The 26,064-nt window shown below is 37.8% G+C and overlaps 1 protein-coding gene across 1 annotated transcript in view; it reads right to left on the reverse strand.

Annotated features, from left to right (window-relative positions):
- The window catches only part of LOC107593007 (unconventional myosin-X-like), a 68,218-nt gene that overhangs the window by 25,308 nt on the left and 16,846 nt on the right, over window positions 1-26,064 (reverse strand). Inside the window, exons 3-19 of the mRNA XM_016282591.1 lie at window positions 24,054-24,152; window positions 18,629-18,787; window positions 16,853-17,040; window positions 15,712-15,846; window positions 15,482-15,620; window positions 15,274-15,358; window positions 15,031-15,137; window positions 14,040-14,169; window positions 13,100-13,218; window positions 11,223-11,369; window positions 11,038-11,138; window positions 9,377-9,443; window positions 8,150-8,242; window positions 7,755-7,823; window positions 7,332-7,384; window positions 6,981-7,089; window positions 5,677-5,757 (exon numbers count right to left, since the gene is read on the reverse strand). Of these exons, the coding sequence (XP_016138077.1) occupies window positions 5,677-5,757; window positions 6,981-7,089; window positions 7,332-7,384; window positions 7,755-7,823; window positions 8,150-8,242; window positions 9,377-9,443; window positions 11,038-11,138; window positions 11,223-11,369; window positions 13,100-13,218; window positions 14,040-14,169; window positions 15,031-15,137; window positions 15,274-15,358; window positions 15,482-15,620; window positions 15,712-15,846; window positions 16,853-17,040; window positions 18,629-18,787; window positions 24,054-24,152 (1,881 nt within the window). The remainder of the gene's footprint in view (window positions 1-5,676; window positions 5,758-6,980; window positions 7,090-7,331; window positions 7,385-7,754; window positions 7,824-8,149; window positions 8,243-9,376; window positions 9,444-11,037; window positions 11,139-11,222; window positions 11,370-13,099; window positions 13,219-14,039; window positions 14,170-15,030; window positions 15,138-15,273; window positions 15,359-15,481; window positions 15,621-15,711; window positions 15,847-16,852; window positions 17,041-18,628; window positions 18,788-24,053; window positions 24,153-26,064) is intronic.

Here is a 26,064-nt window from a genome sequence, read left to right on the forward strand (position 1 = left end):
CTAACAATGCGACCCCTGATAAAGCGATACCCAAACTAGCTCTCAGGAAAGCCAGAATCCACAAGACCCCAAAGGAAATAACAAAGACCAATTTTACAAATTCACGGTGTCCTTGCTGAATAAAACTTTTAATTTCTTAAAAAAATAAAAAAAATTAATTAGTTACTATTTATCCACGTCCTGGCGACCGTGTCTGGGTTTATTTTGCTATAATGATCCTTACGTAGTACAGGATAACTGTGTACTGAAGTCATCTAATTTTTTGGTTTGAATTGGCTTTCCTTCATAATGACCCACTCGGCATCTCATGACCAAAAGAAGCACTGACAGGTCATCACTGTTTCCATCTCAAGTTATTTGATTTATGAGATAATTTCTCTGCTCCAAATAAAATCAAACCTAAACACAAGTAATCACAGCAACACCACATTAAGGCACCATCAAGCTAACAATGCGACCCCTGATAAAGCGATACCCAAACTAGCTCTCAGGAAAGCCAGAATCCACAAGACCCCAAAGGAAATAACAAAGAGCACGCTGGATTCAATTAATTTAAAGAAAAGTGGTCTGAATCAAAGGACACAAGAATGCCTTTTATTTACAGTGCCTTCCTGTTCCTCAAAAACCTCAGAGCTCCACTTATTGTAAAAACAGCTCGACTGAACTGCCGTGCTTAATGTGTGGTAGAGACTGACCAAGGAGAGTGAATAATTGACTGATTACAAGATAAGAATGAATAGACACTGTTGAACAGAGAACAGAAAGTATTATTTTCAGAGCTGCTGTGCTCCTGTTGCCAAACGCCCTTAAAGTTCTGCGCTCTTGTTGCAAGCCAGCTAGTTCGGGATGAGTCATTTCAGTAAAGTGAGGGACCGCAAAAATCCTTACCAAGATGTGCAGAGGGGTTTTTTGAAGGGGGTGAGAGCAGAGGAAGAGGAAAGAATGTAGAGAGGAGAGACAGAAAAAACACCACAAGACTGAAAACATCCCCCATGAAAGTCCAAAAGTGTTTCAAAACATTACCGTGAAAATGGTACCATGAGGGCTGGGCGATATGGCCAAAAAATTTATCACGATAATTATCATGATAATTTTTTCATATCAGTCGATATCGATAATTATCACGATGAATGTCAAATCTTTATTCCTTTCAAGTTTAAAGCCAGATTTTTGCTCCAAAGAGAAAGTTGTAGAAACCAGACCATTAATTTTCCTTAACAAAATAAATATCTAAATAGAAAAATGAATTTCTTAGTTTCGGCATCTTCTAATGAGTGATATTGTGTCGAATCAAGAAACAGGTTTGGGTTGCCTGATAATATTAATAATAATAATATCACTTTTTGTCTCTTAGAAATGCACATTTGATAGTAGCTTGAGTTAGGATGCAGAGGTACATTTTTGTTCATTATCAAAATCAGTAACATCTGTAAAAATTGTAGCAACCTCAGTTTTATATGGTTAAATTTATTCTGACCAAGTTTTTATTTATTTATTTATTTATTACATTAAGCATTGGTCTCCAATAGTAGCATACATTTAAATCATGATAAACACAGTTAAAACCACACATACAGCACCTCAATACCATGGTAAAAATTTAACTATATGGTTTTTAGGTAGCCTATTTGTATGAAAAACAGTAGTCTAAAAACATTCAGTATAAATGCACACATGCTATATCTTAATCACAAATACATATTACAATTATACACCATTATTCTTTTAATAAAGTTCACTGTGAATATCCCAAATTTCTGCCACAATGCCATGGTGCAGTGAGTGTTACTTCAGTAAATCCATGGTAAATGATGGCGATTTGTAGATTGAAAAGCATTCTGACTGTCTCGTTGCACACAATGTTTCTCCTGTTTGGCTTTAAACTAGTTTAAATCACAGAGTCATTTGTGTTCATCGCTGAATTCAAACGCTTATGGAGATAGAATTGTTGCTTATTTCCAAATAAATAGATTACGGACAAGACGCGATTCACAAATAAATGCCAGGCAAATTTGTGGTTGTGACATAAATATATATTCGTGAATATGTTTTTTATTTGCAAATCTCATTTTATTTATTTGTGGATCATAATCTATTTATTTGGAATTAAGCAACAATTCTATCTCCATAAGCGCTTCACACTGGATCTCACAGCACTGTTTAGTGCTCGCATGTCTGAGTAAACACATCTGCTCTAGTGAGCTCGCGCCGCGCGGCAGTTTGAACTTTGATACGAGCAGATAAACGTCCGAGTGGTGCGCTTCAAATGAGTCGCGCTGTTTAGTTCAGCTTTTGGCGCATAAACATTATATCGAAAATTTATCGTGATAATTATCGAAATATCGCCCAGCCCTAGGTACCATACATCTTTTATCACTTCCTTGATGCTAATATCGAGGTATCATCTGTATGTTTACTACATGAATTCCCCCAGAGTACCATAGTGGCAAGAATAAGTTTGTGAACCCTTTGAAAATATCTGGATTTCTGAATGAATTACACATTAAATGTGTTCTGTTCTTCAGCTAAACAGTTTTATTCTTTATGAAGTTTATTGAGGACACTGAGCCATCATTCACAGGGCAGTGTGGAAAACATAAATTAACAACTAATGGGAGTCAATTAAGGAAAATAAATTGGAAGTATGGGTCGCACAGGTGCCCTGCTCTTAAAATAAAGGCATACAAAGCCTGGTTGCTGACAAATATAATGATGATGATGATGAAGAAAATTGCATACAGTTACCCATATTGTCAGTCACTATTGTATAGTAGTGTCTCAATAGCATTATTAAATAATAAAAAGGATAAACAATAGAAAAACAAGAAAAAAGAAAATAAAAAAAATTTGCCAACAAAAAATGCCAACATTTGGGTGTGATACTTAAACTTAAAATACGTTCTCTGACTATAAATCTTAATAACGTATCTTAATTTAGTCAAATAGATGTTTCTTGACAGTTTGATTATTAAAAAAAAGGCAAAAGTACTGAAATAAAATACTGAAGAAAATTATTTTTGCAGTGCATGACAAAGGAGGGGGGGTCTGAAAAATAAGAGGGCTTGGTGATGTTAGCTGGAAAAAAGTTTTTTCGCAGATGTTGATGAAAGATTATAAAAACAAACATTTTATCTTTGGAATAACATACACCAGATGAATAATTTTCAGTGAGACCAGGAATTTTATTTTTTATTTTGGTTTCATTCTGACATTAACCATAACCTACAGTGAGATATCATAGCTCTTGTGTTGATCTGTCACATAAAGAACAAAAGATGTCTGTGGGAAGAAAAAGGGGTCAAACACCAACGCCAGCAATGGGAGCTTTCAACTGGGAGTGATTATGTCTATTGTGCGAGGTGTTGCGTCATGTTTAGTGGCTGGATCTGTAGCTGGATCAGTAACATCAGTGCCTGGTGTTCAGTTGCTCCCACACTGTCCTGTCTCATCAGGCCGTTTGATTGTTATATTAAGGAGCGGGACTCCTGGACACCTGGTGTGTTCCACTATTGCCTTTTGCCATGTCCTTCATTTCAATCAGCACAATCTGAACTGAAATAGTCATGTCAGGCTAATGTGACAAGAGTCTGAGGTATATTTCTGGTCTCCCAGTAATTTGGGCAGTAAACCTGGGTCAGACATGAAGTACGCAGTATCACAATTGTCTTTAGGAGCCCGGAGTGAGGTGAGATGTTAAGTGGCATAAATGATAGAAGAAAAGGTGTGGAATGTCAGAGGGAGCAAGGCAGAGCGCCAGACGAGGCCACGGCCGTGATTCCCCTCCCTGAGGACAGTTATCACAATACAACAACCCCATCAGAAGCACCAACCTGATCCTCTGCCCACTGAAATGAGAGTCCTCTATAAATCAATGCAATCATAATAATTCCAGTAATACGGGAGCTCAAATGAGCGCTATTACAGCTCAATTGTATCATATAATGAAGGGTAGAGGCTCTGTGTGATTTTCTGGCTGTTATCTCTACATTCCTCTGCGGCAGGTCAGGAGTGTGATACTCCTCTCAGTGCCGCTGAAGCGGACAGCCGTAACCTTTGACCCCAGCACAGGCGGGTTTGGGCTGCAGGAATGTGCTGGCAGTGGGAATGGGCTGCTCCAATCTGAGCAGATCAGCACAAAGAGACTCTATGTACAGAGTGCAGAACACGACAGGCTGCTGGCTGTACAGCTTCTCACAATGTGATGATGCCAGATTGTCCTGGCCACTGCACTGCTAATAATGATTTCCTAATCAGTCTTTTTTGACATTTTCCAGCAGAAAAAAAATTAAACATGGTAAATAATTTTTTTTTATTATTAATCCATTATTTCTTGTTTGTCTTATCTTACCATTTTTATCCATCATTTAGATATTTAATGCACAGTTTAAGTAGTTTTAGTATTTTTCTTTTTTGCAGGGTGGAAGTTTAAATAATGGAATACTTCACTTAAAAATCTAAATTCCCATTTATTCACCCTCGTACCATTCTAAAGCCATTAGGAATTTATCATTTAACAAAAAAGGAGAAATGGCAAATTATGCAAATTTGGTTCAAGGTGTTATTTTCCATTCAATGAAAGCATATAGTAACCAGAGAAAGCTCTCGAATCTCATTTGCATTTCTGCAAATTCAAATTTGGTGCATCAATATTTAGTTACGAGACAAGCAAGGACCTTAATGTTATTGACCTCAAACATTGCGGAACACATCTTGATGTTCCGGGTTTGACTATGCACAGGCTTGAATATGATTCTGGAGCTACAGGGGAAGGGTTAGAAGTTATTGGTGAATTAATAAAATTTGCGTCTGTTCCACCAACAAAGCTACTGTAAAGGTGCAGTCACTATTGGTCTATTGTCAATAGAGTAGCGATGTATAAAACATAGCTTATATCAAAGTCACCTTCAAGCGAAGCAGCTTTCTGTTGGTCAGTGCAGCAAATTCACATGGCCAACATTAACATGAGCAAAACGTGTGTGGGGAACATTTTCACCCTTATATGAAACTCCCGATTAATTCCTACTGAAATCACTAGATTTCACCTGCAAAATTCTGCAGAGCAATGGTAAATGTGACTGTGAATCAGAAGAATTAAAAAATTTGGTTTGCATTAACTGCATGGACTATTTTCATCTTAATAATACATTTGTTTATTATGAACAAGCTGCTTTTAACTTCACTTGTGGATTATTGTGATGTTTTTATCAGCTGTTTGGACGCTCATTCTGACGGCACCCATTCACTGCAAAGGATCCATTGATGAGCAAGTGATGTAATGATACATTTCTCCAGATCTGTTCCGATGGAGAAACAAACTCACATAAATCTTAGATGGCCTGACGGTGAGTGAGTAAATGTTCAGCAAATTTTTATCTTGGGGTGAACTATTCCTTTAAGTTGCTCTTTGATTATTGTATTATATGGAAAAGAACAGCATGAACATTCATTCAAAATTTCTTCTTTCGTGTTTGTCAGAAGAAAGAAAGTGAAATATTTATGAAATGACCTGAGGGTGAATAAACAATGATGGGCTTTCATTCTGGGGTGAACTACTCATCTGAAAATGACATCTGACAGTTTTTTTTTTAGAAAATTGATTTTATTGTCTGTTTGACTCAATAAGGAAAGTAAATATGGTTTGAGTGTGATATAGACAGTACAAAGTGTCAATCCTACCTTCTCCATGTTAGGTTTGATGCAGCGCACAAAGAAAGGGTTGGAGGCACTTAAAGTGGCCATCAGTGCATGAAGAGAGTCCTGAAACACACAGTCACAATAACACTAAATTACACCCTTGCACAGGAAAGTAACAGCACCAAAACTGCCGTTCAGCAACCACAGTTGCTATTTGCTTGTCCGTCCCACATCTCCTGTTGAGGAGGGCAGTGACAGGGCAAGTATTTACCCAGTAACACCAAGGACCCTTCAACCTGGCACTCTGTCCCACAGTCTTAGACTGAGAGGCTCCAGGCCGGCTTTAATGACAGGGGAACAGGGGAACATGCATGGACCCTGTCAAACCCTTGTGCCCGGTTTGTGGGTAATCCCCTGGCTTTGAGAGCCACAGTACAGGGGCAGCTGCCAAATCCCCTGCACGGCAGTTATGACATGTAAAGCCCCGTAACCCTGCAAACGGGCAGATATACAGGGACACAGACAAAAGGACTAAACACACACACGCAAGGTACACATACAGTCACACAAGTGCAGAAAAATAAATGAACATTTCTGCTAGGTTTTCACTCATATCCTGGAATGTCCACCCAAAATATTAAGCCCACACATGAGAACAGAACACCCATACAGTATATTATCTCTGTTTCAAAACTTACTGAGCTGCCTCACTGACTACTGTCCACAAACTCTGTTGAAAAAAACAGCATATGCTGGTTAGGTATGTTTTGAAGCACGGCAGCTAGTTTGAGCTGGTTTAAGCTGGTCCTTAGTTGGTCCTGAGCTGGTTTAAGTTGGTCCTGAGCTGGTTATGAGCTGGTTTAAACTGGTGCTGGTCCTAAGCAACTAGCTCCTGCTCAGGACCAGCTTAAACCAGCTGCCATGCGTCAAAACATACCTAACCAGCATATGCTGTTTCTTTCAACAGAGAAGGCAGCTATCATTTAAGGGAGCATCGTAACTGTCATGAAACCCAGTAAATTACTGATTTTGAGCATTTTACATAGGCTGCAATTCCTCGTTTCAAACAAAAAGGACTTCACACACGTGTGACTTAACAACTGATTTCAATAGAGTGTAACAGTGGCCGACCACTTTTTTAGCAGCCTTGGTTCCGGATTTTTCTTTTCTTTTTTTTGGTCTGTCTTTTAAGGGTTAACAGTCAGGGTCATTTAGACTGCTGCACTCTATAGAGTTTGATGATCTAATGGCTCAATACTCTTGTCCTGATTCTTTCAAAATATAGTTTCACACAGTTGTATAAAAACATCAGATGGTGCATTCAGATCATTGACTCTGTGTCTTACCCTGAACTGAGAGCTGACGGTGGGTTTGCGGCGGGCAGTGCCCATCTTCAGCGTCTCATCTCCATTCCTGCTACCAACCCGCTCAAACAGGTCATAGATGAAGTCAAGCCTGAGAGACACATAATATAGAGACAATATCACTCACAAACATCATTCATATCAGCAGAAATGTAGATCAGCAACAACTGCTTCAAAGTTTGAACCAGACTGTGTGTGTTTGGAGTCTGCCATCTCTGATGTCAATTAAATGCATTTTAACTGTACTAAATTTTGGCAGACCTTATAAATTCTTTCCAACCTCACAAATAATGCACCACAAAACCAATACTGTAAAACATATTCTCTACATACCTGGCGAGACACACTATAAATTCTAGGCTGTATTTTAAAAAAAGTGTTTGTTTCTCTAATACAGGCAATTGTTGACAGTGTGGTTATCGTTTACTAATAGTAAAACTATTAAAAATTTCTTATGAAATAAAATTTAATATAAATAGTAACCTACAAAAATTTAAATAGAAAAAATATATAAAAGCTTTAATGGAAATTAGAAATGTTGGCTTGGTAACAAACTAAATTTAGCTGAAGTAATAAAATTAAACTTCACTAACTTACTAAAATTAAAACTGAAATACAAATAAGCTAAATTGAATATTTAGAAAAAAATTACAATCACACAGAATTGCTAAAACAAAATATAAATTCAAAACAGTAATAAATATTAAAATAGAATATAAATCATACTGAAATAACACTGCTTGTTGATGTAATTACCTCTCCAGCATAATGTTTAATACCAAACTGGTGATCTGCCACTCTTGGTTTCACATAGTAAGGGTTTGTCTGCCGAGACAGAAACACATAACACATTATTTCATATTGATTATATTTTGCAGTGAGCACACACAGAGGTACTTCAGTCGAGGCAGACTGTATGTGGGTTCTCCGAGGACACACTCATTGTTCCTGCAGCCTGAGTAAAGCCTGCTCACGTTACCGTATTGTGAATGTGCGTGTGAGAGGCTGTGGGGGTGTGACTGGGTGTTGCCTATTGGCTCAGCGCTGGTCTTTATCAGCGAGTTTAAAGATTAACTCTCTGTGATCTGAAATGAGATGGGGGGAAGAAAACGTGTACTGTATGTCTGAGTGTTTTGAAAAGGAGGACTTACAGCATGCCGGCTATGGAGTTTCTCCAGCAGGGTGTAGTCCGTGCCTTTAGGGAATCTGCTCTCCTCATTGATAAGAGCCAACATGCCCAGTTTCTGAGGAAAGAGCACACTGATCTAAGCACAGGCTCTCTCTGGCTCTCCACATTAACCACAGGGGTCTAGTTTGTAATCGATCAGAGATGTTAATTATAATTGCTTTAACAGTGGGCCGTTATTCATTACTAGTGTCAATACTTTCTCTCAAATTACACAGATATTTACTTGTAATGTTATGTAGCCATTTGTGCAAAAAAATCTCCAAAGGTTCACATCAAGTTGTTTTTCTCAGTGACACCTCAGATGCATTTTTTTTAAAATCATATTTCCCTTTTTAGCCACTTGATATGGATGCCCTGTTAGCATATTAAGCACCCATACATCTTTTCAATTTCAGCTGGAACATGCAATTCTTACTGCAACATAATATGCAATAATTTGCAATCTCAATTTTGCATTCAGCAGATGTTTCTACACTTTTTTTTTTGTACATGCAAATTCACTTTTTTAGGATGTATAGTGGATGCTTGTACAATTATAATGTGAAACTTTCCAGACCTCTTAGAGATTTACACTACAGTTCAAAGGTTTGTGTCAGTAAGATTTTAATTTTTATTTTTTGAAAGAAGTCTCTTATGCTAACCAAGGCTGCATTACTTTGAGCAAAAAGACAGTACAAAACAGTGAAAAATTATTAACATTTAAAAGAACTGTTCATATTTTAATGTATTTTAAAATGTAATTTCATTCTGTAATGGAAAATCTGAATTTTCAGCATCATTACTCCAGTCTTCAGTGTCACATGGTCTTTCAGAAATCATTCTAATATGCTGATTTCGTACTGACTTCAAAATTTTGAACTGTAGTGTATGTGCATTAATACAGTCAGTAAATATTAAAAAATAAAAGTAGTAAGTAGTGTAAACGATGCAGAGGGCAGGATATGATGCAGAGAAGAGACAGCAGCATCACCTGCATGAGCATCACGGTTAAATTAGACATGGACCCCTATTTGTTTACAGTTTTTAAGACCAACTAAGTCTGCAAATCTCTCTGGAAATCCAATGACTACTGGAGATGATAGTTTGAAATTATGAAATTTCTCACGTGCTATCAACGTTGGAATGGTTTCTAAAGAGCACTGTGTGGTCACAGTGAGAGCTGATTAAAGGTCAAAGGTTAAAAGGACACCTTTTCGATCAGATCCAAACACTCTGCGTTGTCCATCCAGTCGATGGCTTCCCAGTGTATCCCCTCCCTGTGTGGAGACACAAGAGAACCTCTTGAGCAACATCACAACACTACAAGTACACAAAGGTGGTATTATCCTCAGGGTTCATGTGATGAAATGAGCTGTGTCCGGGCTCTGCTGACCCCCCTCAGCCATCACATTTCAACAAGAACACAACTGTGTGGGAAAGAGGAGACCCATTCACACATCTGGCAGAGTGCCTCCATAGCCACTACAGCAAGAACAGGCCGAGAAACCCCTGCCTTTACTTCATCTGCTATCTCTCCATCACTCTGCCCTAAAAGAGATCGCAGGACCGTCCATGTCCTGTACATCATGATGATCACGTACACGTTGCAACTCCACCCTTCTATGCTATTTCACCCCGTTGTGACCTGAGCTCTCTGTGACACCTGATAGTGTGAAGCTATGTGTCTACAGACCATTACCGTACACTCTGGGTTTCATGCAAAGATTACATGTCCTGATGATGTTGTAACTGTGAGGATGTAATGTACGCAGAGATGCACACACACACACAAATGCTCAAATGTGCTGCAGGTGTGCAGTCCAGTTGTATACACTTATTCTTAATTACTGTTGTTCAGGAAAAGACCTCAGTACTCAAGGTGTGTTGTTATTAGCTACAGTATAACTAGCTATAATGTTAACTACGGATATATTGATCAGAAAGATTCACTAATATTTATAAAAGCTTAAAACACATTATGAGAAAGTATGTGACAGAAACTTTCCTAACTCCGCAAGTTTGTGTGTTTGTGTTATAAAAATGTCTGAACAGCATTAGCGTAAACATTAGCATAAAGTTATCTCTTCTACAGTTGGCTTTCTTGCTATAACATGGCATTAGCATAAAATGTCATATTCTGCAGTCACTTCGGGTGAACTACTGTCATGGTAGAGCAACCGTATGAAATAGCCAAGTTAATATTTTGATAGCTAGCTTAATAATATCACATTTAGTTTAAGTACACAGACATTTGATATCCGCATGCTAATATTCAGTTAACTAGGAATAAGCATGTTTGTTCTTTAAGATGCCCAAGGCCTGAAATATACTTTGAAATGTGTCAGAACACAATTCATAACACAAATCTTGCAATTGCATTCTTAGAGTGGCCACAAGGGGCGCACAAAGCGCTGTCGTTTTCCACAGTCATATTTCTCTTTCAAGTCACTAAGCAAACGGTATAAAGACAATCTTGTTGATCATGTTAGTTTGATTTTAAAGTAATTGAAATATTGCTCCCCTCGAGTACAAAAGTCTGTTATGGACACAGTAGCACAGGTACACACAAAGAGCAGGCAAAAAGTATTCTAATGACTTACTACAACCACCAAGATTCTGAAGTGGGCATCTGATGGACACTTTACTTTCCCATGAGTCCAGTCTACTGTTGTACATATGGATTTGGTCTTATGATCATGCATAAACCTAATTTAATCTAGCAATATGGAGTATGGAAGACAGTGTTGGACTATCTAAGCTGGTTTCTGATGCAAAATTAGGTCAAAATCTGATAACTGAAGCACTTTTTGCTGAGAGATCTCTTCCAGGGATAGGGTTTCAGTGCTAACCAAGGTCACTGAAAGGACTCACCTGTTATATTCAAGCTGCTCCAGGGAGAAGATGTGCTTGTTGAAGTACTCCTGGAGCTTCTCGTTGGCATAGTTAATGGTGAACTGTTCGAAACGGTTCACCTGGAGGGGGAAAAAGTCATAAAAACATGACAACATGCCACTGACAGAACATTTCACCTCTCTGTACTCAACAAACTCTTTTACCTCAAAGTTCTCAAAGCCAAATATATCCAAAATGCCAATGGACTTGAAGTTGTCCTTTCCTTTGATTTTCTGGTTAATTCTGGTGATGATCCAAGAAAAACACTGGGAATACAATGCCATGGCCACAGAGTCCCGGGAATCAATTGCCTTGGAAAGCAGGGCAGAGACAAATATGAATCTAGAGACATTTTCCTTTAGTTAGCCTCCAACATTGCAATTTAAAACCACAGTGTCAACAAGCAATGTCTCAAGAGATTATTACAAAACACTAATATATCTGAATTTCAAAATTCACAAAGTTCACTTTATCGGCCGAATCTGCAGGGTTGTTACTCTCTGTAATTGTGCATCTTTAAACATGTGAAGTTTGAAAACAATGGATGTCTTTCCTGATTTATTGCCGAGATTGAAAACAATACAGTGGCCCCAATAAGTATTTGGACACTTAAGCCATATTTAAACCACCCAATCCCAACAAAGAAGTCTGTTTTTTTAATTATGCTCTGTTTTTAATTATGCTCAAAAATTAAGGGCAAAAAGTGGTGCATGTGGAACATGTTCATGTTAAATGTGATAAACTACACTGGTGCAAGACCACAGATACAGACTATGAGAACTGACTTTACGCAGTACGACCACTAAAATTGGCCTTCCAATTAATTTAGTAAAAGTGATGAAAAGTGTGGAAGCTCGTGAGAAATATCTGCTTCTGGAGTTTCAGTTCAACTCATAAACCCAGCAATAACCCTGGGCTGCTATTACTGGAATACAGAAGGAGAGAAAGGTAATACCCACAAATTAGCCTCTGCTATTCCTAAGAACGCCAAACTCCCGTCTATTGTTTCAGCAACACTATAATTCATCAGTCAGAGACACTTCTGCCTGATTCTGAACAGTGTGCTGGCTCCATCAGAAAGACCTGAAAGAATGGCTGATTGTGCATGATACGGCGAATGGCAGCTGTTGAGGTCCTGACCACTGTGTTAATGCATTATGAGGAAAGGAGGAGGAGGAATAAGGGCCTCCATTAAGACGTGGCACTGCTTTATGACCACTGACACAGGCTGGAGTTAGTGGCCATTGTCTTGGTTCATAAAAAGATTGATTGTGTTTCTACCGAGTTGGTCACAAAGGCCAGGGCCTGTTCTATATGCTAGATGCGATTTATGGGTTAATGTAGGTTGGGGTCTCTTTATTCTTGGCATGCACATCAGTCTTTCTCTTTTTCATAAACCAGTTTCAAATTACAAAAATCAGGCCTTTGATTTTTGTTCACTTGAACTTTCATTGCGGGAAAGAGGAATTCTTAAGAGTACATTTTGAAAGCATTGCACTAGTGCTGAACTGACTGTTTCTTGTGTTTACTGTGCATATTTGTGTGATAGACTGCCCCCATTAGGCAGCTGCTAACCACCGTCTCCACACTCGGCCTCCATTGTGTTGCTTCGCATGAGATCTTTATCACTGAGTTATTATAGCAGGAATCCGAGGGGACAAAAAACAGGAAACGGTACCAAGTCACGCAAAGACGCTTTCTACACAGGCGTATGGGTGTGAGCATGTTTTTTTAATGACAGTCTGTCAGTAAATCTGGGGTGAGTCTGGGGATGCAGGGAAAAAGGAACATGTCTCTGGACACACTGAGGGCACAGCACAGACATGCCACTACATGATACAACATGACGGCTAAAGCAAACCAACCAACCAACAAACCAAAAAAAAAAAAAAAGTGGTTTTTGAAACCACTGCCTAAAACATATGCCAAAACTGTAAATAAGCCAGATTTAAATAGACAAACACATAAATATATCTTATTTCTAGACATGCCGGTGCACTATACAACATCATAAAGAAGGATGGATGTCCTGGTTCCTTACCTGTTCCACAGTGAGGGGTGAGCAGATCTCTTCTCCTCTCAGGATCATGGACCGCTGAGTCAGAACCTCAGACAGCTGAAAGGAGTCGAGTCCCAGCAGATCACTGACGACACTGACCACTGTCATTCAGATAAACACACTGCATAAGCCTTCACAACTGTGAAAAGTGTGTATGCACAGACACAGCAGTTAATGATTCTCTTCAGAGGCCATCATTACAATGTATGTATATATGTGAGTGTGTGTGTATGCATGTATAGACACACATAAAACCTCCATGATATAAGTCTATGTAAATATGTTACATGTGTTCAACAGTTTACAGTTTGAGTTTGCTGATATGATATTATCCATTATTTTTGTATTGGATGAGAAATAAATGTACATTAATTGCTTATCCAAATTTCAAATATTGACTTTCAAATTGAATTTATGTCTCCAGCATATTTTTGGAAATAACTGGACCCGATTTCACATTTCAGGATGCATCGAAATCATAAGGTAATCAAATCATTGTAATCAACCCTACTACAATTCAGTAGTTTGGGGTTTGGGTTTTCTTTTTTCTTTGTAGTTGCATTGAAATAAGCAACCAGTAAAGCTGGTTGGGAAAAAAAGCTGGTTGGAAAAAAAAAACTGATTTTCTTTTTCCTTCTTTCTTTTTTTTTCTAATCAGCAGACTTCTGGAACTGCTCCAGCATTAAGGCGAGTTAGTGAGTTATCACCCATCTGAAGTGCAGTTATCAGAGTGAATACTGACATGTTGTAGCATGCCTCTACACACTCTACTCAGTGAAAGCCTGTCAGATAAAATATAGGCTGATATTGTGTGCCAGGGCTACAGATGGTATTTAATAGGTCCTTCCACTAAGATAACTATTAAAAAAAGCATGTATAGCATGCTAGGTATGCTTCTGAGAAATGCTGATCTGCCTCGAACCTCCTTTAGTGGTGATCTGAGCACCCCCTGCAGTCATGAACTCAATGTTGCCGATCTGTAAGACCCCAGAGAGCAGCTTGAAGACATCACGGATCTCTTCCTCAGTGAATTCCATCACCTTCAATGCTTCCTACAGCCATTAAACAGAATAAAAATATCAGCATGCTTTATTTGACAGATATTTGACAGCTGATATTGAATTATTAAGGGAAAGAGAGGAGGAAATGGGATCCTGGATACATTATGCATTATGCATTATGGGGGGGGGGGGATAACTCAGAATAACTCGAGTTTAATTAGTTCTACCTAATTCCTTTTTAAAGAGTACGGAAAAGAGATGATGTGATGCCCTCTAGTGGACCCTTTATTAATGCCCAGTTGCATGGCATTAAAGAGATAGCTCACCCAAATGTGAAATTTCTGTCATTTACTCACTTTCATGTTGTTCCAAACCCATAAGACCTTGGTTAATCTTTGAAACACAAAATAAGATCATTTTAATGATGGTAATTAAACTTATGAGGTTTATGTTCCTCCACTGAAAGTCTAGGTAGTCAAAACAATTTTAAAAAGGTTATAAAGTTGCTGTAAAATGAACCTACAGTATATAATTCAAACTGAAAGTCTTGTGAAGAGTTGCAATTGCTTTAATCATTAACAGATTTAATTCAGTCTTCTTTTCACATATAAACGCACACGTAGCAAACAGAGTAACACTGACTTGGATTAAACTGCTCTATTCATGTGGATTCATTTTAAAACCTGGTTTTTATTATATAGTTTTTATTACCTGGTCAAACTCTCAGATTTCACTAAAAATATCTTAATTTGTGTTTCAAAGATTAACCAAAATTTGGAAAAGGCTTGGAATGCAATGAAGGTGAGTAACGTTTAATTTTTGGGTGAAACGTTCCTTTAAACTCTGTGTGCTCATGAGAAAAGTAACTGTCTTAGAGTCAAGAAAGCTGTCAAACATACAGTATTGACTCACCATCACACTATCATAGAGGTGTTTGTCATCCAGGCTTCTGTCTTTCACACAGCCGGACTGGTTGAGGTAATGATAAGCCTCAGGAGAATCAGCCAGCATGTACATTTCTGATGAGAACACAGGGTTAATCCATACCGCAATACAATGGCCAAAGAGAAAAACAAAGATTCGGCTTGTGTAAAGGTGAAGTGTGTAACTCCTGTACCACCAAAACAAAAAATTGAAATAATGCTAAAATCTCACCTCTGTGCTCATACTTAGCACCTGACAACAATGCATAGAAAATATGGTAGTTCCTCTCTCCCGGATTCTGCCGCACAACTCGATTCTGAAATGTAATGACATTTATAAAGCACAAAGCATTTAGTATAACTGCTTAAATGCATGGCTATAAACAGTCATAATTTTTATATAATCAGTTATACTTGAAATAATAATAATAAAAAGATACCTTTTCAAGTAAATAATCAATAATACAGCCGCCCTGGATATTTCCACTCTGAGAGAAGTGAAGCTGAATGAACTTGCCAAAGCGACTGGAGTTGTTGTTGTAAACAGTTTTTGCATTTCCAAAAGCCTCCATTATTGGACTGGAGTGGAAGAGAAAGACCAGGTGTTAAGATGGACAGAAATACAACAAAATCTGTAAGAACAGAGTATGTGTGATAGAGCATATATGACCTGCTCTGTACGATGGCCTGCTCTACTCTGGTGGTCCTCTCTGACAGCGGAGAGCCTGTGGAGTTCTGACTCTTGACAGACAGGAACTTCAGCAGCAGTTTGGTGCTTTCTGTTTTCCCAGCACCACTCTCTCCACTGAAAATGAATACACACAAAGCATACATAAAACACATTTTGTCTGTGTTTTTTTGTTTGTTTTTGAAAGAAGTCAATTATGCTACTTTTATTTGATCAAAAATACAGTAAAAATAGTAATTAAAATAATTACAGCTGTTGTATTTGAATTTATTTCTGTGATGGTAACGCAGAATTTTCAACAGTCATTACTTCAGTCTTCAGTGTCACATGATCCTTCTGAAATCATCCTAATATGCTGATTTGCTGCTCAAGAAACATTTCGTATTATCAATGTTGAAAACAGTTGTGCTGCTTAATATTTTTGTGCAAACTGTGATTGTTTTTGTCAGGATACTTTGATAAATAGAAAGTTCAAAAGTATTTATTTGTAATATGAATCTTTTGTAACAATAAATGTCTTAACTGTCATTTTGAATAAATTTAACACACACACACACACACACACACACACACACACACACACACACACACAAATTTCCTCTCCACTGTTCTATATGCGGTTCGCTTAGGGCTGTGAAATCTCTCACAATACTTTTCATTTTCTACAATTTGAAATTTCCATTTAATATGACCAAATACAATGTGTTTCACACAGTACTACTGGGCAACTGGAACAAACCCATCATTACAAGTGCTCACTTTAGAGGTCTTCTGATTCCAAGCTGCCACTATAAGCAAATAAAACGGACCTCTGGCCTCCATGCCAAGATGAGTTATGCAATAAACCTTGCAGTATATATCAAACATAAACTATTTTTACATTCAGTAGTCACACTCTGATTGTATTACAGTCCTATGGAACAGCAGATGTCCAAAACACCCATGTGCATCAGTCATCTTGTGTACATTTGAAAGGCACAATTCACCAGCAGCAGTCTGGTGAGCTTCAAATGAAGAGGATCTGATTAATCGTCCATTAAAATTATAATTCAACTCCATTCAAATCAGATAATTCTCAATGTGATGTGATGCCTTTAAAGGAAGCAAACTAGCAGGACGTTACCTGATGAGCACACACTGACTGCCGTGTCTCTTCCACAGACAGCGGTAACACTCATTGGCCACGGCAAAGATGTGTGGAGGTAGTTCACCCAGGTGATGTCTACTGTACACATCCACTGCCTCGACGGTATACAGACCTGGTATCTGCTTATAAGGGTTCACGGCTGCCAGGATGGAGCCAATGTTAGTCTGTAAGGTAGAATGTATGATAATGAGAACATACAAGTTTGATCTTACACTTTTTTTACATTTGATGTTAAACACAGTAAAAACATTGAATGCTCAGCCTTGGAAAAAAGAATCCATGAAAGTATTTTGTATTGTATCAATATAATGGTTCAAAAGTTTCCAAGTGTTGATGAATGTAGTTATTTCTATGAAACATGGTAATAGCATGCTTTGTCATAGATGCATGGATTCTACACACTACATATTTCTGCAAAATTCAAATGCCTGTCATTCCCAAAGTTCTACAAATCCCCTGACAACTGCATGTTCATTTTTGTCTAATCTAATAATGCTTTTAGCTACCAATATGCATGTTTAACATGCTAATTCCAGTATATGTTAAAATTCATTTAGACAATTCAGGAAATAGTAAAGCAAAATGATAATAAAAACTATCAATACATATGAATAAAAAAAAATCTAACTTATTTCCATAAAGCATGAATGCTATTTAGTTACAGACAGATACAATTATCATAAGATGACATGTATTACAAAACCATGTAACCACCATGTAATTTTATTTTTTCTAAAAATTTGGTAAAAATTAATTCTATAAAAAATACCATCAGAAATGTATTGGGAAGAAGAAAAACAAAATAGATATCCATCAATATTGTTGCGAATCATCATCAGAGTCGGGATCCATTTGCAGTGTTTTTATTGCGTAAACAGACAAGACAGGGTCAATCACCAGTAGATACAATAGCGAGGGCTAGGCTGAGACAGAACGTGGGACGGGCAGGAGGTCGAGGCAGGCGGCAGACAGACACAGTAGAAGAACAATCCAAGTCAGGGCAGGCAGAGACAGATCAGAGTACGATAAACAGTCCAAAGTCAAATGAATAGGCAAGATACAGGGAAAACGCTCAGAAGTGACAGCCGAGGCTTCGCAGTGAGTAGCTGTGAGTGTTTGGCTTATATGTGTGTGTGCGTGATTCAATGCAGGTGTGTGTGTGCAATCAGTCCCAGGTATGAGGCATGATGGGAAATGGAGTCCGAATGGATGAAGTCAATATTCAGGAGAGAGTTCCCTCTGGTGGTGAGGAGGAGGCGGTACGGAAGCCTCCTCTGTAACAAATATGTGCTCCATTTATGCTTGTTGTCATTGTTACATGGGAAGTTCTGCACAGCTTTAAGCTCAGATTAAACACCATTAAAGCTTCATAGAATATAGTTCTTTTGAGGCACAAGACCTCTCAAAGCACAGATTGTTCCATTGTTTACACAAAAACACTGCAAATTCCAAATTCCTATTTGAATGTAATGAAGAGAACTAGTGTGTGTGTGTGTGTCTGTGGACTTGACCATATTTTGGGGACACATTTGTACCCAGAAGTGACCTAAATCTGATAAACCCTCTCCTTGGGGGAAGTACTCATTTGTAAAAAACATAAAAATTAAAGTAATTAAAGTTTTTTTTTTTTTTGTAAAAATGCAGAACTTTTTCTGTAGGGTTAGGGTGTGGATTAGGTTACAGTGTTTATAACCAGCTGTACATAAAAACAAAATAAGTCTATGTAGGTCTATTTTCAAATATGAAACTTACATAAATGAGGTCCTTCTGGTATCGCAGGGAGAGGTTGTGCATGATGGCGGCCTCGTGTAACTCGGCCAGAGTGGACATGTCCTCCACTCCACTGATGCTGGTGGGATGCATGGGGAAAACCTTGAGCCTGTTCACCTCACCCTGATCCAGAGTTATCACCTTCAATACACAAAATCACGCATCCAATGTGATTATGAACACACACTCTACAGGGCTGTCATCAGAGGAGCAACTGGGAACATTACTGCTTTCAGATTAACCAGAAAGTATACAGGTCAATGAACACATACTTGACATAAATAAATATACATTCCCAAACGGCACATCAGGAATCTGAAGTGTGAAGAAATTAGCTGTCATTTATGCTGCTATGAATCAACAGTGCGCTCAGGCAGGGCTCATTTACAGTAGTGTATGTGTGGGCCTGTAGCTTGATTTACTAATGTGTCCGGACCTGCTCCATCTTTCTGCCAAGTTGTTTCACATTCCTGAAACCATACCCCCATGACATCCTCAGAGCACTGCTTTCACTTTCCCTGTCCTGAGCACTTCTTTCACGATCTGTCCTCAGAAATCCTTGGACACACTTTTTTGGTGAGAAATCTATTTCATGGGTGAAGTTACTGTATTCTGCCCCCCAAGCTTCTGTCAGGACCAACAGCACTCGTTCAGGATACTTTTCACTTTTCATTCAGGTCCACTCACCAGGGATGCCCCCCTGAGTCCAGTTCTCTTTGCCATTGCTATTGAGTCCCTCTCTAATGCACTGTCTGACTCCTCTATATTGGGCATAAAAGAATGGATACAGAACAAAAGGTGCCATTGTATGCAGATGATCTTCTCCTCTACATTTCAGATTTGGGCAGGTCAATACCTGTAGCTCTGAACATTTTTAAATAATTTGGGCTGATTTCTTGTTATAAGTTAAATATGAGCAAGAGCAAGATTTTTCCTCTAAACTCTGCAGCTAGGAACTACCTGTTACATAACTTTCCATTTAGGATTGCACAGCATAGATTTACGTATCTTGGAGTTTGCATCACGGATCAATTTGAAGAGCTCTATAAATTTAACTTTGCTAATTTGCTACTCCAAATGTTGTTGTTGTTTTTTTCTTTTTGGTTAAGAGTTGCTGTTTATTTATGTAGAATGTAGGTACTTCTATTTTACTTTCTCCTACCCTTTTATTTCATGTAGAATGCTGCTCATGCATAATTTTTTAACATACGATAGATCCTTTAATTAAATATATAATTAAATATATAAAATGTGTAATATAATAATATGACAGAAAAGCTAAATAGAAATATTTACAACAAATAAAAGTAAAAAAAGCACATAAAAATATCAAAACAATAAAATTTAAATTAAAACTGGAAATCTAAAAATAAAAGTTAATTCAAAATATATTTAAAAAAAAATCTTAATTACTTAAATGTGTGTGTTGAATGTGTTTGGATGTGTCTTTTGATGGATGTAGTTCACAGTTTTTCTTGTAACTGAGATGGATGATAAATCCATTAGCAAAAAGTGCCACTAAAATTGAATGATGTCATACAATAACAATCTTATCATTGTGGCTCGTCATGCCTGTCTCCAGATAGATGAGCTTAATTGATCAGACATGACAGGAAGGAAACAGCCCTTTGACAGAATACCCGCCCCCATCTGTATGGAGATTCTAACACCTGAGGTTCTGTTCACCAAATAAATGCAGGTGTGAATCTAAGAACAAGTTTATCATTAGTTCATTCTAGAAAGCACTATTATAATGATTCATTCAAGTATAATGAAGTCATTGATGCAAAAGCAGAGCAGCTCATAGCTGTGTGAATGTGTCTCAAAGTTTACGTTATCGCTGTGTGATGCCTCGACCAGGAATCTGCTCTTTATGGGTAATTTCTCAACACAGCAGGCCGCCAGACACGGGTCAAAGTTCACCCACAAAATACATGAGTTCGAGCCATATGATCCACTCACAAACATCCAGCACAGAGGTTAAGGATGTTTAAGCAATAAAACATTCCTGCTGATCTAGAGACAAATTCCCCAAATTCCTGTTCATGAGATGCTCGCTCCCACCACTAAGGCCAAACAAAAAGCTTGGAGGTTGGAACAAGACTCGGTACATACAAAAGGGGAGGTTAAAAAAACATGACAATAAATATGTCTCAATCAAACATTCACAGGAGGAGAGGCAGGACTGTCATTACGGGTGGGTGACCAGCAAATTGGGCCCTGTGGTTGACTTGAGTGTACGGGTGATGGCCTATCTATAAAAATTGTATCCCATATATCCCATGAATTCAATCAAGAGCCCTGATTATAGGGTCTCTTCAATGGTTAGTCCACTTTAATATGATTTTTTCACCACTTAGATAACTGCCACTATAACTAAAACTATAACAACCCTGTTTATAAATTGTATTGAAATGTTTTATTGTTTTATATATTCTAATATGTAAACCACCATTCAAAAGTTTGCGGTCAGTAAAAAAAAAAAAAATAATAATTATATATATATATATATATATACAGTATATATATATTCAGCAAAGATGGCTTAAACTGATCAAAAGTTACAGCAAGGACATTTATGATGTTACAGATTATTTCTATTTCAAAAATACGCTGTTCCTGAAAAAAAGAATGGCAGTTTCCACAAAATTATTAAGCAGCACATCTGTTTTCAAACCAAATCAGCATATTAGAATGATTTATGAAGGACTATGTGACACTGAAGACTGGAGTAACGATGCTGAAAATTCAGCTTTGCCATTAAATTACATTAAAAAAAATATTGAAATAGAAAACAATTATTAATTAATTAAAAAATAATTAAAATTATCATCATTTTACAACATTACTGTGTTTACTGTATTTTTAATCAAATAAATGCCGCCTTGGTGAACATAAGAGACTTCTTTCAAAAACGTTCAAAAAATCTTACCAACCCCAAACATTTGAATTAATATATTTTATAACATGACCTTTATTCAAACAATGAGACTCATAAGTCTGATAATTTGGCTCTCAAAGCAGCATGTCATAATGCCTCATCTGACTGTCCACTGCCTTTGTGTCGCTGTGATCTCACTGATGTCAGGCAATATATCTGATCGTGTGACACAATTAGAGGGACGTAACAACTGACTGAGCAGCATGGCAGCTACAAAGTAAACAGTGAATAGGAAAAATGGCCTACAGCGCAGGTGATCATTTAAAACATAATGCAAGCTATCATAAAAGAAAATACCAGTGCTGTCATTTGTTCTGAGCTTATTCTAAAGCAATGATAACAGACCATGCGTTACAAACTGCAACTAAATTGTCATTATATTTGTGAGAATATTTCAAGACAGTAGTAGAGTGTATTTAACATCTATGATCATCTATTCGCCCTAGGTTATAGTAGCCTGCTGTGCTCAGCAAATTGACACATGGCAAGGAGTCAGCTTTTTATAGTGCCATTAGCACATTACAGGCATTCAGACAGGACAATGGGTGACAGTGTTGACAGCGTGCCAGGCAACAGGAACATCACCTCTGGTTGCTAAGCAATGGACCATCCTTGGGAGTATTGGGAATCCTGATGATGTGGTCATCAATAAAACATGAAGAAAAAACAACCAGTGCAGTCAGTTTGAAAAATTATGCCCTGTGCTGGATAAATAAATGGAATTTCCTAGAGTTATTATTTGTGTTCCAGTATGCAATCACTGGTAAGACACTAAATTTCCAGTGGTTTAGCGGAACTGCTTTCATTGTCCATGCAGGTTTATCTCTCTTCCTCAGCAGCAAGACTTCCTCAGTGATTATGCATCAGGAATTATTGTGAATCTTCATTTCATTTTGCATGACTTGCATGAGCAATGACATATTCCTTCCTGTAAGTATTGTACACTTCAATAAATGCTTTCACAGTCTTCCAAAGTACACATCCAACATCAATGCACTCACATGAGCACCAACACACTCCCCTAAACGTGCATGTGCATGTGAAACCATCTGCTAAATCCATTGATCTAGAGTTATTAAGTACACAATCAATGCTTTCCTAATGTGACCTTTTCACCGAGGGCAGTGCTGCTGACTGATGCACCATTGTGACTAAAACACAGAGAGAGACTATTTCGACTATAGACTATTTTGGAAGGACTGTGTTCAAACTAAGCACAGATACTTTTATGATGTACAAATTAAGCAACTATATTTTGTAATGAGACATCACATCAAGGCACTTGTCTACACTCCTCCATCTAATTAAAATATACCATTGTTGCCTTTATGTCTCAAGCAATACATCTCTTGAATAAAAATTAATAAATTCTAATGGAACTCAGCCTTGTGTGCATATAATTTAAATTATTAGCTGTTAAGTGATTGAAGGTTTGTAATTAAAAGAGTAACTGGCATTTTTGTTTCTCTGTTCTTCTGTGCAAGTGTCCTGCATGAGGCTTTGTGTTTGAAAGACCACACCCTGCTGTTTTATTGAGCATGGCCTATTTGAATATGCATGATGTGGGTGAGGTCTGGAGGACAGGGACGGCCCAGTAGTGAGCAGACACATGGAGGCCAGCTGAAATGGCTATACTCTTCACAGGAAAAAGTCTTCTCTCAACCCATCCGCTGTACCAGCGCTGAGTCACACCCTGCACCTAGCAATCCCAGAAAAACACAGGGTTTGCTTTACAAAACACTAACTATAGACCCAGTGAAAGCCAATAGTCTATAAAATGCTGCTGATAACTGTTAAAAACATTTGAAGTCTTGAGGCTTTATTGAAGCTTTAAGTAAAAACACAGTTAATTCTCTTTTTTACATCAAAGACCGTGACAGATGGATAGATTGATAGATCAGGAATGATAGAATGATAGACAGAACAATGGAATGAACAACAAAACAATCAAAAGAATAACAGAACAAACAACAGAATGAACAATACAACAATAGAATGATAGATAAAACGAATGACAGACAAAATGATAAAGCGATAGAATGATAGAACAATAGACGATAGATAGAATGATACAGAGAATGATGGAATGATATATTGACAAGATTCCTACGCAGTTTGGAAAAGCACGGAAAAGTATGGAATTTGATTTTAGTATTTTCAAGGTCTGGAAAAGTATGGAAAAAATAAAAATATATATTTAAATTACCCCTTTTCTGTTTCTAAAACATAAAATTGAGAATTTCTAAAAATAAATGTATCATACAAGCAGAGTGTTTTTCATGAAAAAGTGTGAAAGCATATCAAACATATATAATACACACACACATATATGTATATCTATATATGTGTGTGTGTGTGTAATTAAAGATGCACATTTAAAATTTTTCACACCATGCCTTTAAAATAGGCAAATTATGGCTTTAAATATGTTTCCTAAATGTGTTTTCAGCAGACGATCTTTCTTACCTCTCCGTAGTCTGTGGTGAGGATGAGGGTCCGGTCATCACAGCAGCTGACGGTGGAGGGCAGGAGCTGCTCCTTAACCCGCACCCACACACGAGCTCCCTAAAAGACAGACAAACAGACCGTATGAGACACGAAATACTGCAAACCATTCAAGAACAGTCAGAGAAAGGCACACACATTAAAGATCTGGCTTAAGACAGACAGACATTTCCTTCCCATTGCGGCTGATACAGAAATTAAATATGTATGTATATGGAGCAGACAACATTTTGTGGTTCTAAAAAGAGCTGAGGACAGAACAAGTTGATACAGAGAGAATATATGTGAGCAATTTCAATTGATCCAATAGCAATCAACGATCTCAACCACAGCCCATCATGGTCTTTCCTTCATCATCATTAATGCACCACAGCCATTCCGTCTCGCTACGCTTTCATTTCATAGACATACAGTGGTGCATTTGACAAGGAAAAAGCTCCCTCCCAATGGGTTTAAATGCACATTGTGGGCACATGGGCAGCACAAAGCACTATTCATGCCAAGAGCACATGCTGCAAACCAAAGTAAAGTCCTTTGGCAGCACCAAACCCTGCACTTGTCTATGTGTAAGAAGTACAGTATGTATAACATGGTTGTTTCCCATGTGAGTGTTATGAAGGGGCCTTTGCTTGTGCATTCGCCACCATAATAGGGTGTTTTGAGTGGATGCCAAGGTGTTGCTAAGTGGTTTCTAGACCCAGCGGTTTCAAGACCCAAGTCAGCTCACTCTGAAATGTAATAGCAACTATGCCTTTAAAGTTAGGCATGTGTTCAAAATCTCTGATGATGAAAACAGCTGCAATGAAAGGGTGGTCTAGCTATGCTTTTGTCTAATTGTGTGGCATCCTTTAAACAAAGCCGCCAACTTCCATGTTTTCAATCGGAAGGCCAAGAATGCAGAAAATGGATATGTAAAAACAGGAAGACACAAGTCCGGCTGCTAAGACCACTAGTCATTTCCTTTTGTTGTGAACCCTAACACTGTCTTAAGGGACGCCAAGGACGATAACGATAACAGTAACTATAACTGTAAAGTTTTAAAAAGTGTTTTAATTCTAGAGGAATAGCCTCTAGAATTAAAACACTTTAACATCAACACCACAACTATAATAATAATAATAATGATGATGCAGAGGAGTGATGTTGCTGGAATCACTTTCAGAACAATTTTTTGTCAGCTGATAATCAATAAAAACATTGACAGCAATCAGCATCCACCTGACTTTAAATAGCTCAAACTTTTAAAGTGGCAGATGACAGAACTGCCGTGCATGCTTATAATAAACAGAATAAACTAAATCTGGGTAGCGTTATCTTTATAGTTATCACTCTTGGTGTGAATGGGTTTTTAGTGTGTATGGTGTGCCAGGTTCTGATGGCCCTAACACTTACACTGACAGGCATAAATCTTCACAGTGCAGCCATTCAGACGGCCAATGGAGTGTTGAGAGAGTAGTTTGTCCAACAGCACATGAGAACCAAAGGATCAATGGTAGCGGCTTCCACCAGGAAACCCAAGCCCCAAGGTCAGAGCTCAGAGACATCAATCCTCATTAATTATTAATAATGACCTGACATGTGCAACACAACTGGGTTCCCGTAGGCAGCATGTGCAGGCAAACACACAATATACAGGTGCATCTCAATAAATTAGAATATCATGGAAAAGTTCATTTATTTCAGTAATTCAACTCTTCAAAATTGTGAAACTCGTGTATTAAATAAATTCAATGCACACAGACTGAAGTAGTTTAAGTCTTTGGTTCTTTTAATTGTGATGATTTTGGCTCACATTTAACAAAAACCCACCAATTCACTATCTCAACAAATTAGAATATGGTGACATGCCAATCAGCTTTGAGTTGAATTACTGAAATAAATGAACTTTTCCACGACATTCTAATTTATTGAGATGCACCTGTACATCCACTCTTTCCAAAGCACACTGTATGAAGATGATCATAGACACGTG

Source organism: Sinocyclocheilus grahami, unplaced genomic scaffold, assembly GCF_001515645.1.
Source record: "Sinocyclocheilus grahami isolate Dianchi unplaced genomic scaffold, SAMN03320097.WGS_v1.1 scaffold162.1, whole genome shotgun sequence".
NCBI classification, from domain to species: domain Eukaryota; kingdom Metazoa; phylum Chordata; class Actinopteri; order Cypriniformes; family Cyprinidae; genus Sinocyclocheilus; species Sinocyclocheilus grahami.